We start from the raw sequence: 14,900 nt of genomic DNA on the forward strand, positions 1-14,900 counted from the left end.
CATCTGCAAAGGAAAACTGCATGAATTGAGAAGAAACCAGGCAAAAGAGAGGCCATATGTGATATAACATTCAAAGGCCATAGAGGTGGAGTGATACAGGCACATTGGGGAGAATATCAAAATGCCAGGCACCCTGATGCTGGATGTGAAGCTATAGAACTTGTTTATCTAGCTGGATTTCAGTCTTTATTTGGTCCCATTTCTTCTTTTTATGCTTATAGCAGCTCAATTCACAATAGCTAAACTATAGAACCAGCCGAGGTGCCCTTCAATAGATTAATGGATAAAGAAAATATACACATGGAATATTATCAGCCTAAAGAAGAATGAAATTATGGCATTTGCTGGTATAACAGAGCTGGAGAATATTACCCTAAGTGAAATAAACTAAACCCCCCAAAACCAAAACCCAAATGTTTTCTCTGTTATGTGGATGCTAGGGAAGAATAGAGATACTTTAGATTAGACAGAGGGGAATTAAAGAAGGGGAGGAAGGATAATAGAATTAATTGGACATTATTACCCTATGTTGCATATATGATTACACCACTGGTGTAACTCTACATCATGTATAATCAGAAGAATGAGAAGTTATACTGCATTTATGTAGGATATGTCAAAATGCATTCTACTCTCATGTAACTAATCAGAACAAATAAAAAAAAACTTTGGTCTTTTATTCTTAAGGATGAGAAGCCATTAAAGGGATGTGAATATAAATGACACATTTTAAAGCATCACTCTGGTCACTATGAAATACAATGAAGGAACCATGAAGACAAGGATAAAAACTGACAAATCATTAATAAGCAATTGAAATAAGGTACAACACAATAGTTCTCAGGTCTAGGATAATGTAAGATAAAATAACAATTGTCAGACACATCATTTAGTTAGAAAATGGATTTGAAAGGAATTACCAACAGGTTTTAGAGTGGGAATTGTAACCAAAAGGAGGCAGTCATGCAGTGAGGGCCTCCCTGAGATAAACTCTGTCAATCCAGGGAGGCGCCAGTCCACAGCTCAGGGAGGGAACCAAGAAAACATAATAACATAAATGAGCATAAGATGATTAGTCTTTTTCTAACTTACACCCCAAATCACCATCTTCCATTAACAGAAAGACCCTTTTGTGTGCATGTATTTGGCTTTAAATCAGATCAGGATAACTGTGACATCATTTATGCCAAAAAATTCTGGCAACTTGATCTAGTTAATAAAAATTACAGACTCAAGTTATAGGATCATAATCTGCAGAGAAATTATGGTCAGATTAATGCACAAAAAATTCTTAATGATAAAATATTTAGTATTCCTATTCATTAATTTTGCCTTTTTTAAATAAAAAATTGTATTTACACCATGTATAGAATCATGCACCCCCATATAAATGTTACACATCCAAAAATGTTATCATTAATGTATAAATGAAAAACCAACAAAGTGAATACCCAAGCAAAAATCACCAAAAAAACTCTAACAATAAAAAGGAAGACAGATCTAAATCCAACCATATCAGCTATTATATTAAATGTTATTAGTCTAAAAACTACACATAAAAGACAGATGAATAGCAATGGAGATAAAAGAAAAACCACACCACATGCTGACTATAGAAAACACATTAAATATAAAGGAAGAAATAAAGAATAGGAACAAGATATACCATGGAAGCGGTTATAAAAGGAAAAGTAGAGTTAACTATATCCCATCATATGAAATAGACTTGAAGACACAGAACAGTATTACCAGAAATTGAAAGGAATACTCTACAAAGACAAAAGAAATAACCCCTTAAGAAGATACAACAATTATCAATGTGGATGCAAATAGCAGAATCTCAAATACATGAAGCAAAAGCAAAGGAATAGAAAATTATGCAATTATATTAGGAAACTTTTTTTCACATGCAGTGTTTATCATTTCATATAATATTATGAGCAAATCAAAGTGACAAGAAAACTGGCTTAAAATTATGATATAAGTAAAAAAATTTAAATAGACTCTTAAATGACATAGTTAGTGGATTTAAGATCAAGAAAACAGTAATGATCAATATGTTTCAGAAAATATAAGGATAATAAAATAGCTTAAAGTATGTAGAATTTAACCAGAGGTTGGTAGTCTATAAAAATATAGATGCTAGGATTGGAAAATAGAAGTGAAATTAAAATCTCAAAAAATAGGTTTAATGACAAAGGGAACACTGAATAATGGCAGATTAGTAGCTGAAAAATCAATCAGTGGAAAATATCTACATTTCAACAACTTATACACATAAAAAGAGATGGAAAACAGAAAGTATCTAAAGAAAGAATTGGAGATAACTCTATTTAATCTGTGTTAGGCAAAATTCTAAGATGGAACAAAGATACCCTCCCTCTATTGTGCATAGCTGCATAATCGCAGGGTCTGTGAACTGATAGACTTTGCTCCCTTCCTTACTAAGTTATATGGCATAGTTGATTTAAAGAAAGATAAATTGTCTTGGGTAACCTGAGTAAGTGAGCCTCAAAACGAACAAGGTTCTTCCTGAAGTGAAACATTCAAAGTATACTACATAAGGGAAATTGTTTGTGGCTGGACTTGGTGACAGAGACAGTCATTTGCTAAAGAATGTGAGTAGCTTGTAAAAATGAAGACTGTACCCCAGCAGACAGCTAGCAAGGAAACACAGGCTTCATTTTTTTTTTTTTTGCGACCAACAGGAACTGGATGTGGCCAATAAGCTGGATGAATTTAGATGTAAATTCTTTCCCAGCTCTTCCAGAAAGAACATAGTCTGAGTAACACCTGATTTCTGTCTGTAAGACTCTGGGCGAAGGACTCAGTGATGCTAGGTCTGAACTTCTGATGTTAGAAATGTGAGCTAATGACTGGGTGTTATTTAAACCCACCAAGGCACTGGTAATTTGTTATGTATTTATTAATAGTAAACTAACAAATGGTCTCAAAAAGAACAGGAGAGAGAGAGAAGAAGCTAATAGCTGAGAATTTTCCAACTGATAGACATTAATCACACACTCAAAGATTTATTTCATGAAACCCAAGTAATATAAATAAAATGAAAACCACAACCAGGCTCACCAAAGTAAAGCTGCTGAAAACAACAAATGAAGAGAAAAATCTTAAAAGCAGCCAGAGACTGAAGACAATATACTGCTTTGGGGGAAATAATTACTACTCTAGAACTCCATACCCAGTGAAGTTTTCAGAAATCAAGGTGAAATAAAATTCTTCAGGCAGAAAGAAGTATTTCTAAACAAAAGTATGGAAATGTGAGATAAAGGGCAAATATAAGTGAATATTGACTGCAGGAAGGAACAATTGACAATAGCATGCATCATTTAAAATATGTGAAAAAATATGACAGAACAACACAAAGATAGGAGGTGAGTAAATTAAATCCAATATTCTATGGATGTTTCAACGTAAAGAGACCCGAAGGCTTGTTTCTTATCATCCTTAATGATTTGAATGAGACTAACTTCCCCTCCATGGAAAATGAGTAAGGTGCCCCTTGGACTACAAAAGCCTGTGACAGAAGCCCCCAACCCTGCTATTTTATAATGAAAGCACTGAAAAGAACCAGAGCCAGTGAGATCATAAAGAAAAGCCCAATGTATCACAAAATCTATATGAGGAAACTTGAGGATTTGGAGAAGCATGGAGTACATGCGGGTTTCAGAGAGGCAAAACTGCCCAGGAATATTACCATACTAATATCAGATATCTATTTTCAGTTTCAATGAAGCTACAATTTTCTACAGAAACTTTAAAATTTTCAGAGTTACAATATTTCCTACCGCTCTTCCTGCAAACTTCTGCAAAATTTTAAATGAAGATATCCAATTCTAGCATTTTAGCCCTGCTCATATATTGAATAAGAATATTCACACAATGATGTCAAAGCTGACATATTTTCTTTGAGAAAATATTTTCTAGAAGGAATTCTACTACTGTCATTTCAGTACTTGATCATTTTAAGTATATTGTATTTCTTTTAATTTTCATTTTGTTGACATTATTTTTTGTGGTGTCAATTCTTTCCCATTTGAGATTAATGATAATTCTACCTATTAATGAATTCTATTCATACCTCATGTTAATAATCATAGAGTCCATTATTGTCAGTTTTATTTCAGAGCTGTTTTTCTATCAAATATCATTGTCACATGGTGCAGTGACACACACCTGTAATCCCAGTGGCTTGGGAGGCTGAGGCAGGAGGATCTTGAGTTCAAAGCCAGCCTCAGCAATTTAGCGAGACCCTAAGTAATTCAGTGAGACCCTGACTCTAAATAAAATACAAAATAGGGCTGAGGATGTGGCTCAGTGGTATAGTCACTATAGAAATCTGTATGGAAGTTCCTCAAAAAACTGAAAATGGAGCTCTTATATGATCCGGCTATACCATTCTTTAGTATCCATCCAAAAGATTGAAAGACAACATACTTTAGAGGTACATGCATCCCCATTTCACAATGGCCTAAGTTATGGAATAAGCCTAGATGTCTGTCATTAGATGAATGGATAGAAAATATTGTATAATACACAATGTAATTTTATGTAGTTATAAAAAAAATGAAATAAAGTCTTTTGGGGAAAATGAAGGCAGTTGAAAAGCATTATATTATATATAGACTATATAAAGAACTAAAAATACTCAACACCAGAAAGAAAATAACACATTCCATTAATAAAATATTAAGAACAAAAATTAAAACTTTCAGAAATTATATAGTAGGACATCAGAGGGTTTTTTTTATTTTTTATTTTTTGTACCAGAGATTGAACACCAGCCATGTATTAAGGTTTCCTTTCCCCCATATCCTTGACAGCAATTATTGTTACTTGTATTTTTATTGATCACCCTTCTGACTAGAGTGAGATGGAATCTCAATGTAGTCTTAACTTTCATTTCCCTGATGGTTAAATGTTTGAATAGATTTTCATATATTAGAAGGCCATTTGTATTTTTTGTTTTGAGAAGGATCTGTTTAGTTCAATTGCCCATTAATGGAATGGGTTATTTTCTTTCTGGTGTTGAGTATTTTTAGTTCTTTATATAGTCTAGATATCCTGCATCAGAAAAGTAGTAGCTTGCAAAGATTTTCTCCCATTCTGTGGGTTCTCTTTTCATGCTTTTAAATGTTTCCTTTGCTGTGCAGAATTCTTTTTTTAGTTTGATACCATCCTATTTGTTGAGTCTTTGTATTATTTCCTGAGTTTTAGGAGTCCCAGGGAGAAAGTCATTATTTACCCCTATAGGTTGGAACTTTCCCCTGTATTCTGTTCTAGAAGTTGCTCGTGTTCTGGTCTTATTCCTAGCTATTTAACCATTTTCAGTTGACCTTTGTGCAGTTTGAGAGATATGGATTAAGTTTCAGTTGTTTGCATGTGGATATCCAGTTTCCCCAGCACCATTTAAAAGACTGTCTTTTCTTTAATGTTTTGGGCACCTTTGTCAAGAACCAGATAAATGTAGCTGTGTGGGTTTGTCTCTATGTCTCCCATTCTGCTCCATTGCTCAGTGTGTCTATTTTGATGCCAGTACCAAGCTGTTTTTATTACTGTAATTATCAATTTAAAACTTGAAATCAATATTGTAATGCCTCTAGCTTTATTGGTTTTCCTCATAATTGCTTTGGATCTTTTGTTCTTCCATATGAATTAGGATTTTTTTTTTTTTTTTTGGTTTGGGGAAGATTATCATTGGATTTTTTTTTTTTAAAGAGAGAGTGAGAGAGGAGAGAGAGAGAGAATTTTTTTTAATATTTATTTTTTTTAATTCTCGGCGGGCACAGAATTTTTTTTTTAATATTTATTTTTTAGTTCTCGACGGACACAACATCTTTGTTGGTATGTGGTGCTGAGGATTGAACCCGGGCCAGGCGAGCGCGCTACCGCTGAGCCACATCCCCAGCCCTATCATTGGAATTTTGATGGGGATTACATGGAATCTGTAGATATTTTTGTTTGTATGGCTGTTTTGACAAAATTAATTCTTCATAGTCGTAAACATTGAAGGCGTTTTCAAATTTTTTGTGTTTGATTTGTTTCCTCTGTTTTCTGTAATTTTCATTGATGAAGGCTTTCATGTTTTTGGTTAGTCTTATTCTTAAGCATGTTCTTTTTAAAAAACGTGTTAGTGCACAATATTGGGTTCATTTGACATAGTTAAAAGAGCAATATAATTGGCTCTGGCACAGTCTCTCATACTTCCTCTTTCCCCACCATCCTCCCTCCCCCTGCTCCCTTTTCTGTTCTTCTACTGGTCTTTCTTCTATTTATTTATAGTTTTTCTTTTTCATTAGTGCATTGTAGATATACATAAAGGTGAAATTCACTGTGAATTCATGTATGTACATAGGATAGTTTGGTCAGTCTCATTCTACCATTCTTCCCTTCCCTTATGCCTCCTCTCTCCCTCTCATAACCTCTTCCTCTACTTCACTGATTTGTCTCCTATTTTCATGTGATTCTTTCCCTTTATTTCCTCCTTATTTTTGTTTATCTTCTGCATATGAGAGAAAACATTCAACTCTTGATATTCTAGGCCTGGCTCATTTCATTTAGCAAGATGTTTTCCAGCTGCATCCATTTACCACAAAACACCATAATTTCATTCCTCTTACTGGCTAAATAAAACTCCACTATGAATATATACCACATTTTATTTATCCATTCATCTTTTTTTATACTTTAATTTTATTTATTTGTTTTTATGTGGTGCTGCAGATCCAACCTAGTGCTTTATGTGTGCTAGGCAAGCACTTTACCACTGAACTACACCCCCAACCCCTTTCTTCATCTTTGATGGACACCTAGGTTGGTTCCATAGGTTAGTTTTTTTTTTTAATGAGAAATATGTTTGTATTATTTAAATGTCTTTAAAATAATGGCACATTTGAATAAAATGTTAACAATATAAAATTTAAAACATGAAGTAGTAAATTGTACGAGAAAAGACAAAGACTAAGAAATATACGTATAGAGAAGAGTTCTTAGATTCTTTTTCATCCTCTTTTTCTTTTTTTTTTTAATTTATGAACATGGGAAAGTTATGAGGTAGGCTATTGTGAATTGCATTACTATTCAAAATGGTTGAATCTCTAATATGCAATGGTTCCATCCCTATAGAATACAAGATAAAACTAATTCCAAAATCAGTGGAAAACAGGAAATAATTAAAATCAGAGCCAAAATTAATGAATCTGAAAATTTAACAAAAGGATCAATGCAGCAAAGAATTGGTTCCTTAAATAAAAAGATAAGCAGGATTGATAAACATTTAGCCAAATTAATCAAAAGAAAATGAGAGAAAACCCAAATTAACAAAAAATAGTATCAACATAGACACTACTGAAATTCAGTGGATCATAAAAATCTATCTGAAAATTTATACTCCAGTAAACTAGACACTCAGGGATAATTACAGATACCTAGAGACATATGACCTAATGAAATCATGAGACTATAAAAAATATAAACAGCAATGAAATTGAAGCTGCTATTAAAAATCTCCAAACAAAAAAAGTCCAGGACCAGATGGTTTCTCAGTTGAGTTCTACCAGAACTTTAACAAAGAACCAATGTCAATCCTTCTCAAATTACTCCATGAAATAGAAAAGAGAACACTGCCAAATTCATTGTCCGAAAACATTATCACCCTGATATCAAAACAAGACAAAGACACATGAAGGAAAGAGAGTTTTTGTCCAATATCACTGATCATATAAAAAAATTCTTCATAAAATATTGACAAACCACATTTAAAAACACATTAAGAAGATAGTATACCATAATAAGTGGGTTTAATCCAAGGGATGCAACGTTGGTTCAACATACACAAATCTATAAATGTACACCACATAAACAAAGTTAAAGACAAAAACCACACAATTAACTCAATAAATGCAGAAAAGCACTTGACAAAGTCCAGCACCCATTCATGTTTAAAACACTACAGAAACTAGGGAGAGAAGGAACTTATTTCTGCATTGTAAAAATGACTTATGACAAACCCAAGGCCGACATCATACTTAGTCAAGAAAAACTGAAACCATTTCCTCTAAAAACAGGAATAAGACAAGGATGCCCACTCTTGCCACTCCTTCTCTATATAGTCCTTGATACTCTAGCCCTAGAGTATCAGATAAGAGAAGGAAATTGAAGCAATGCCAATAGAAAAAGAAGAAGTAAAATGATCTCTGTTTGCTGATGACATGATCCTATATTTAGAAGGCACCAACCCCTCTCAGAAAGAAACCTCCACCATAAGACTTCTAGAACTTATAAACAAATTTAACAAAGTACAGGCTACAAGATCAACATAAATAAAGTGATTGCTTTCCTATGCTGCAGTAACAAATCTGCTGAAACTGAAATTAGGAAAACTATCGCATTCAAACAACCTCAAAAAAAATTTTGCAATTGTACTAGACAGCAGAGCCTGCTTTTCTGAAACTCACTGGGAAATCTACAGATCGCAGGAGAAGAATGGCTTGTCCTCACCAAGCCACGATGCACTTGGCACTGGTGCAAACTATTCCTTTTCTTAATTCTTTTTCTCTTCTAAAAATCAGTATTTCTGGTCTTTTCATTGTTACTGGCTCTTCCTACCTCACTTATCATATAGCTATGAAAGTTATTTTGTTTCAATCTTGGAAGGTAGCTATTATATGGATTCTTCTAGTGCAGCATTTTTCTCAAATCTCCCAATTCTGTGACATTTAAAAGGTGAAAATTGAAAAAGCTTTTTATGCAATTTTGGATTAAAAACAAATTAATCCACAAATAGGCGGTAGTCACCTGCTCTTCATGACAGTGTAAGACTGGGTGGGGGATGGCTCAGACAATAGTAAATTTGATGTTAATACAGCAAAGATTAGCAAATATGGAAGTTTTAAAATGGTTTTACTTCATGAAATACCAAAGGACAGGAAGGAAAACATCTAGTAAATTTGAAGTCACTTACATTTCTGCCATATGAACTTTTTCTAACTCAAATATACTTCTGGAATGTCTGATAGGTTTTATAAGATTTCTCATGTGTATGGCGAATTCTGGTAAACAATTAAAGGACTAGTTTCCAAATGTGAGTTAGTGTTATGCAAAATTAGACAAATAGCAAAAATGTATACAGTAGGAATTTTGAATTCCTTGGCAAAAACAAAATCTGAGCAAAAGGTCATCAAAAGGAAGCACTGGTTAACCCCTTGGTATAATAAAGATTGTATTTGAGGGTTTTGGGGGCTGGGTGGTGTTGGGTTGGTGGTGGCAACTTGGTGGCGACTTAGAACAAAGCAGCCCATGGGGGAAAGGAACATCAATCAAGTGCCGGTGAAAACGCCTGTCAATCAAGGAGACCTCCTGACTAATGCCTGTCAATCATCAGGACCCGCTGGCCAATCCTGGAGTTCAGCCAACTCCCCTGACCAACTCCAGCAGGACAAGAAACCCTAAAAACACCTTTTTCTGTCCCAACCCCTTCCCTTCCTGCTGTAAGCCCCATAAAAGTCCAATCTGGTCAAGCTTCCATGAGGTTTCTCCTCAGACCCTTCTCCTGTCCATTCTGTGGGTCTGATGGAGTTCCGCCAGGGAGTGATATCTCAATAAAGCCTTTTTAAATCTGCCTCCTTTGGTTGCTGCCCGCCTCGCCTGATCTGACAAGGTGGGACTAATGTGTAGCATATCACTGAGGCAAACTGTGAAATTTGAAGACAAAATGCTCTTCTTCTTGGGTGGTTTCTTCCCACTTTGCTATCATGGAGGTAAATGGCAATCACTCACTGCTTTAAATGCACAAAATTAGGATGTATAGAGGCAGAGTGTAGCATAGGAATATCTCTTCCACACTCAATTCCCATAAGACTTTTGTGTTTATGGAAATAAAAAACAGATTTTTTTTTTTACTTCTTTTTAAAATTTAAAAATGAGGAAAACAAGAAACCAGAAAGTTTATAGAGTCACGAGTACAATATAAAGACTATCTAAAATTTGAACATGTTACTGGAGAAGAATAAATATTTTAAAAATTACCTTTGTGTTTTTAAACATTTTAGAATCAGTACAGCCTGCAAAGCAGGGAGAAAAATATTCAATATCATCTCTTCCACAGACAGAAGAATATAATGAAGATGAGCATCTACAATTTTCATTGCACGGAGCTGTGAGGTTTCCCAACTGACCTGTTCTATAAAAATGAGATTTAATATAATTATAATACTGTTATTTTATAATTAATGCATATATCAAGATATAAATGAGATCCATAAAATATACTTACTGAAATAATTTCTTTCTTAAGAATTGTACTAAGGTAAAAATCATATATCATAAAAAGCACATTTTACAATGTACCATTTGCAATTTTTTGATAGATACATATGCTTGTGAAACCATCATTGTAGTCATATTGACAAACATAATTATCACTCCCAAAAGTTTCCTTATGCCCATTTATAATTACTTTACACATGACTTTGGCTGGCCAACCTTCTGTTATTACTCATTAGTTTGGATTTTCTAAGATTTTATGAAATGGAATCACACAATATGTATAAATTCCTAGGCTTCTTTCACACAGTGGTTCTTTTTTCCCATTAAATTGGTTTTTTAAAACATTATTTATTTTAATTTGTTACAATGGATCTTTATTTCATCATTTTATGGTAAAATACCTCCATGGTTCTTGGGAAAATATTAAGGAGTAAAATATTTGGATCATGTTATAGGTGTTTGACTTTTTAAGAAACTATCAGTTTCCAAAGTGGTGTGCTATTTTACAGTTCTACCAGCAATATTCAAGAAATTTGATTGTTCTCCACATTTTTCTTCAGCATTTCGTATGATCTTCTATTACCTTGAGACACTTTAATAGGGTTATAACATTTTCATTTTAGCATATTAAAAATGTGTTTTTAATATACATTTTTCTAGTAACTAATGATATTGATTTTATTCTCATCTGGTTATTTTCCATCTGTGTATATCATTTGATGAAATATCTGTTTGATTCTTTTGTCCATTTTGACTAGTTCTTTTCTTTATTTCTAAGCAATGATAGTGCTTCATATATTCTGAAAACAAATCTTTTGTTAGATATCTGAATTTCAAATGTCCTTTTGAAGTCTATGGCTTGCTTTTTTGTTCCCTAAAGAAGATCTTTCAAAAAGCAGGCTTTAATTTTCATCAAGTCCAATTTATTAATTTATTTCTTTCGGGATTATGTATTTGGTATTATATGTAAAACTCTATGTCAGCTTTTATTGAACACTTTCTCTGCATCTACTGAGAAGAACATTTTGTTTGTCCTTCATTCTGTTAATGTAATGTATTGCACTTATTGATGTATATGCACCAGACTCTCCTTGAATTCCTATAATAAATCCCATTTGATCATATTGAATGATCTTTTTTCTGTGCTATTGCATTCAATTTTTTATTTTGTTCAGAATTTCTATAGTTTTCTATTGTATCCATATCTGATTTGGGCATCTGGGTAGTTTGTCCTCATGGTATAGTTTCTCTTTCAATTTTTTGGAACAATTTAAGAAGATTGGCATTAGTTCTTAATAAAAACTTTGGTAAAATTCAGCAGTGAAGTCTTCTCATCCTGGACTTGTCTGTTTTGAGAAAATATTATTAACTGATTTAATCTCATTACTTGTTATTTTTTGTATCCTCATGGCTCAATTTTATTGTAATATGAGTCCAGGAATATATTCATTGTTTTCTGTAACTTTAAAAAATAGTTGGTGCATAGTTGTTTATAATAGTTACTAATAATATTTGTATTTCTATGATATCTGTTCCAATGTCTCCTTTGGATATCTAATTTTATTTATTTGCATGTCTCTCTCTCTCTCTCTCTCTCTCTCTCTCTCTCTCTCTCTCTTTCAGTATACTGAAAGTTCTGGCAGTTTCTTTTCAAAATCTTTTTGTTTCTTGGATTTTTTTTAGTCTCATTTTCATTTTTTTGTGCTCTGATTTATTATTTATTATTTATTTCTACCAATTTTTAAATGTATTTTTTAGTTATAGATTAACACCATACCGTTATTTCATTTATTTTTATTTTTTATGTAGTGCTGAGGATCACACCCAGTGCCTCACATGTGCTAGGTGAGCACTCTACAAATTGAGCTATAGGCCCAGCCCTATTTCTACCAATTTTGTTCACATTTGTTGGTTTATTCCTGCTATTCTAGGTCTTTTTATTGGAACGTTAGATTGTTTATTTGAAATCTATGTTTTTGATACTTATTGCTATAGACTTCTCTCAGTAACATTTTTACTCTATCCTATAGGTTTTGGAATTGTTTTTACAGTTTTTCATTTGTTTCAAGAAACTTTTAATTTCCCTTATAATTTATTTATTGTCCATTAATTGTTCAGAACAATGTAATTTACTTCCCATGTATTTGGACATTGTCTATATTTTTTATTATTGATTTCCAGTTTTATTTCATGTACTTAAAGAAGATATATATAATTTCAATTTTTAAAATTAATATAAAATTTCTTGAGCTGTATTTTGTGACATAACAAAATACATGGGGTCTATCCTAAATAGTGTTGCCTCTGATAAGAAGAATGCATGTTCTGTATATGTTAGATGAAATGTTCTACAATGTCGGTGGTATATAGTATAGCTTATTTCAATTTTAATTTTTAAAAATATTTCTTTATTTTATTCCAATTTGGTATATAGTTTACTAGAATTTCTGTTGATTTTCTGTCTACATGATCTGTCCACTGGTGAGCATGGGTTACTGAAGTCCCCAACTATTATTATATTGGAGTGCATCACTCCTTTTATATCTAATAATATTTGGTTTACAGAGTTAGGTGGTACAGTATTGTATGTATATACATTTCAGTTGATATAACCTTATGCTCAGTTGATCCATTTTCATTACATAGTAACATTTATATTTTTATAGTCTTTCCCTTAAAGGTTATTTTATCTGATATGAGTAGGACTACTCCTATTTGTTTCTGGTTTTCATTTGTGTGGAAATCAAATGTGACTTTCCCAGAAAGATGAGTTTCTTGCAGGCAGACTATAGTTGGGATTCCGTTCTATTCTTGTTTTAAAATTTATTTTTATTTTTATTATTAGTTGTTCAAAACATTACAAAGCTCTTGACATATCATATATCATACATTTGATTCAAGTGGGTTATGAACTCCCATTTTTACCCCGTATACAGATTGCAGAATCACATCAGTTACACATCCACGTTTTTACATACTGCCATACTAGTGTCTGTTGTATTCTGTTGCCTTTCCTATCCCCTACTATCCCCCCTCCCCTCCCCTCCCCTCCCATCTTCTCTCTCTCTACCCCATCTACTGTAATTCATTTCTCTCCCTTGTTTTTTTCCCTTTCCCCTCACTTCCTCTTATATGTAATTTTGTATAACAATGAGGGTCTCCTTCCATTTCCATGCAATTTCCCTTCTCTTTCCCTTTCCCTCCCACCTCTCCTCCCTGTTTAATGTCAATCTTCTTCTCATGTTCTTCCTCCCTGCTCTGTTCTTAGTTGCTCTCCTTATACCAAAGAAGACATTTGGCATTTGTTTTTTAGGGATTGGCTAGCTTCATTTAGCATAATCTGCTCTAATGCCATCCATTTTCCTGCAAATGCCATGATTTTATCATTTTTTAGTACAGAGTAATACTCCATTGTGTATAAATGCCACATTTTTTATCCATTCATCTATTGAAGCTTTTTCTTCTATCAGATGCATCCATTCTATTCTTTTAATAAGATGTTTAAACCCATTTACATTCAATAACTATTCATAGTTAACAAGATAACATAAATATTTTCTGTACTGTTAATAACTGTTTTGTATATCCATTATTTTTTTATTATTGTGAATCTTTGTGGTTTGGTGGTTTTCTGTAATGATAGGTTTTTATTTTTTCCCTGTTCTAATTTATATATCTACAGTGAATTTTATACTTCCTTCTGTTGGAAGTTAATATTCTTTCACTTCTAGATATAGAGCTCCTTTAATAATTTCTTGTGAGCCAATTCTAGTGATGAATTCACTTGGTTTTTGCTTGCTTGAGAAAGACTTTATTTTTTCTTCATTTCTGAAAAATACTTTTGCTGGGTACATAATTCTTGTCTGACAGGATTTTTTTCTTTAAATTCTCTCAATATATCATCCCATTCTCTGGCCTACAAGGAAGGTTCTATGGAGAAATCTGCTGCTATTCTAATAGGGATTCCTTATTATATGACTTGACATTTTCTCTTGATGTTTTTGAAATCTTTGTCTTTGACTTTTGACAGCTTAAATTATATTGTGCTTTGGAGAAGACTTTATAGGTTGGATCTATTTGGGATTCTTTTGCGCTTCCCAGACTGAATGTTCATATATCTCACAAAGCTCAGAACGTTTTCAATTATCACTCTGTGAAATACCGTTTCTGTGCATTTTTCTCTCTCCTCCCTTGGAACTCTGACAATGCAGATATTTGTATGCCTAACAGGGTACCATTCATCCTGTAAAACTTTTTTGGTTTTTCCTTTTTAATTCTTTTTTTTTCTCTCAAAATGGGTTAATTGATTTTATCTCAATGAAGTTAGTTAGGCTGTCTTCTACCCTATTACAAGTTTTGTGAATATTGCCCATTGTGTTTATAGATTATAAACAATTTTTTAATATTTATTTTTTAGGTGTAGATGGAAACAACACAATGCCTTTATTTCTATGTGGTGCTGAGGATCGAACCCGGGTCCCGCCCATGCAAGGAAAGTGCTCTACTGCTGAGCCACAATCCCAGCCCAATAAACAATTTTAATGAAAAGCAATGAGTAAAATAAAATTGCTGATCATTTTGCTTTGTCCAAAAGGACAGAATAAAAAGATTGATCA

General features: G+C 33.0%; 1 protein-coding gene across 1 annotated transcript in view; it reads right to left on the bottom strand.

Annotated features, from left to right (window-relative positions):
- LOC308651598 (solute carrier organic anion transporter family member 6A1-like) overlaps window positions 1-14,900 on the bottom strand; it is a gene marked incomplete at both ends in the record, with an annotated part of 58,463 nt that overhangs the window by 14,127 nt on the left and 29,436 nt on the right. The window contains 1 exon segment of the mRNA XM_081298941.1: window positions 10,045-10,198. Coding sequence (XP_081155067.1) covers window positions 10,045-10,198 — 154 coding nt within the window.

This window comes from Spermophilus citellus (genome assembly GCF_964194105.1).
Source record: "Spermophilus citellus genome assembly, chromosome: 1".
In the NCBI taxonomy this organism is placed as follows: Eukaryota; Metazoa; Chordata; class Mammalia; order Rodentia; family Sciuridae; genus Spermophilus; species Spermophilus citellus.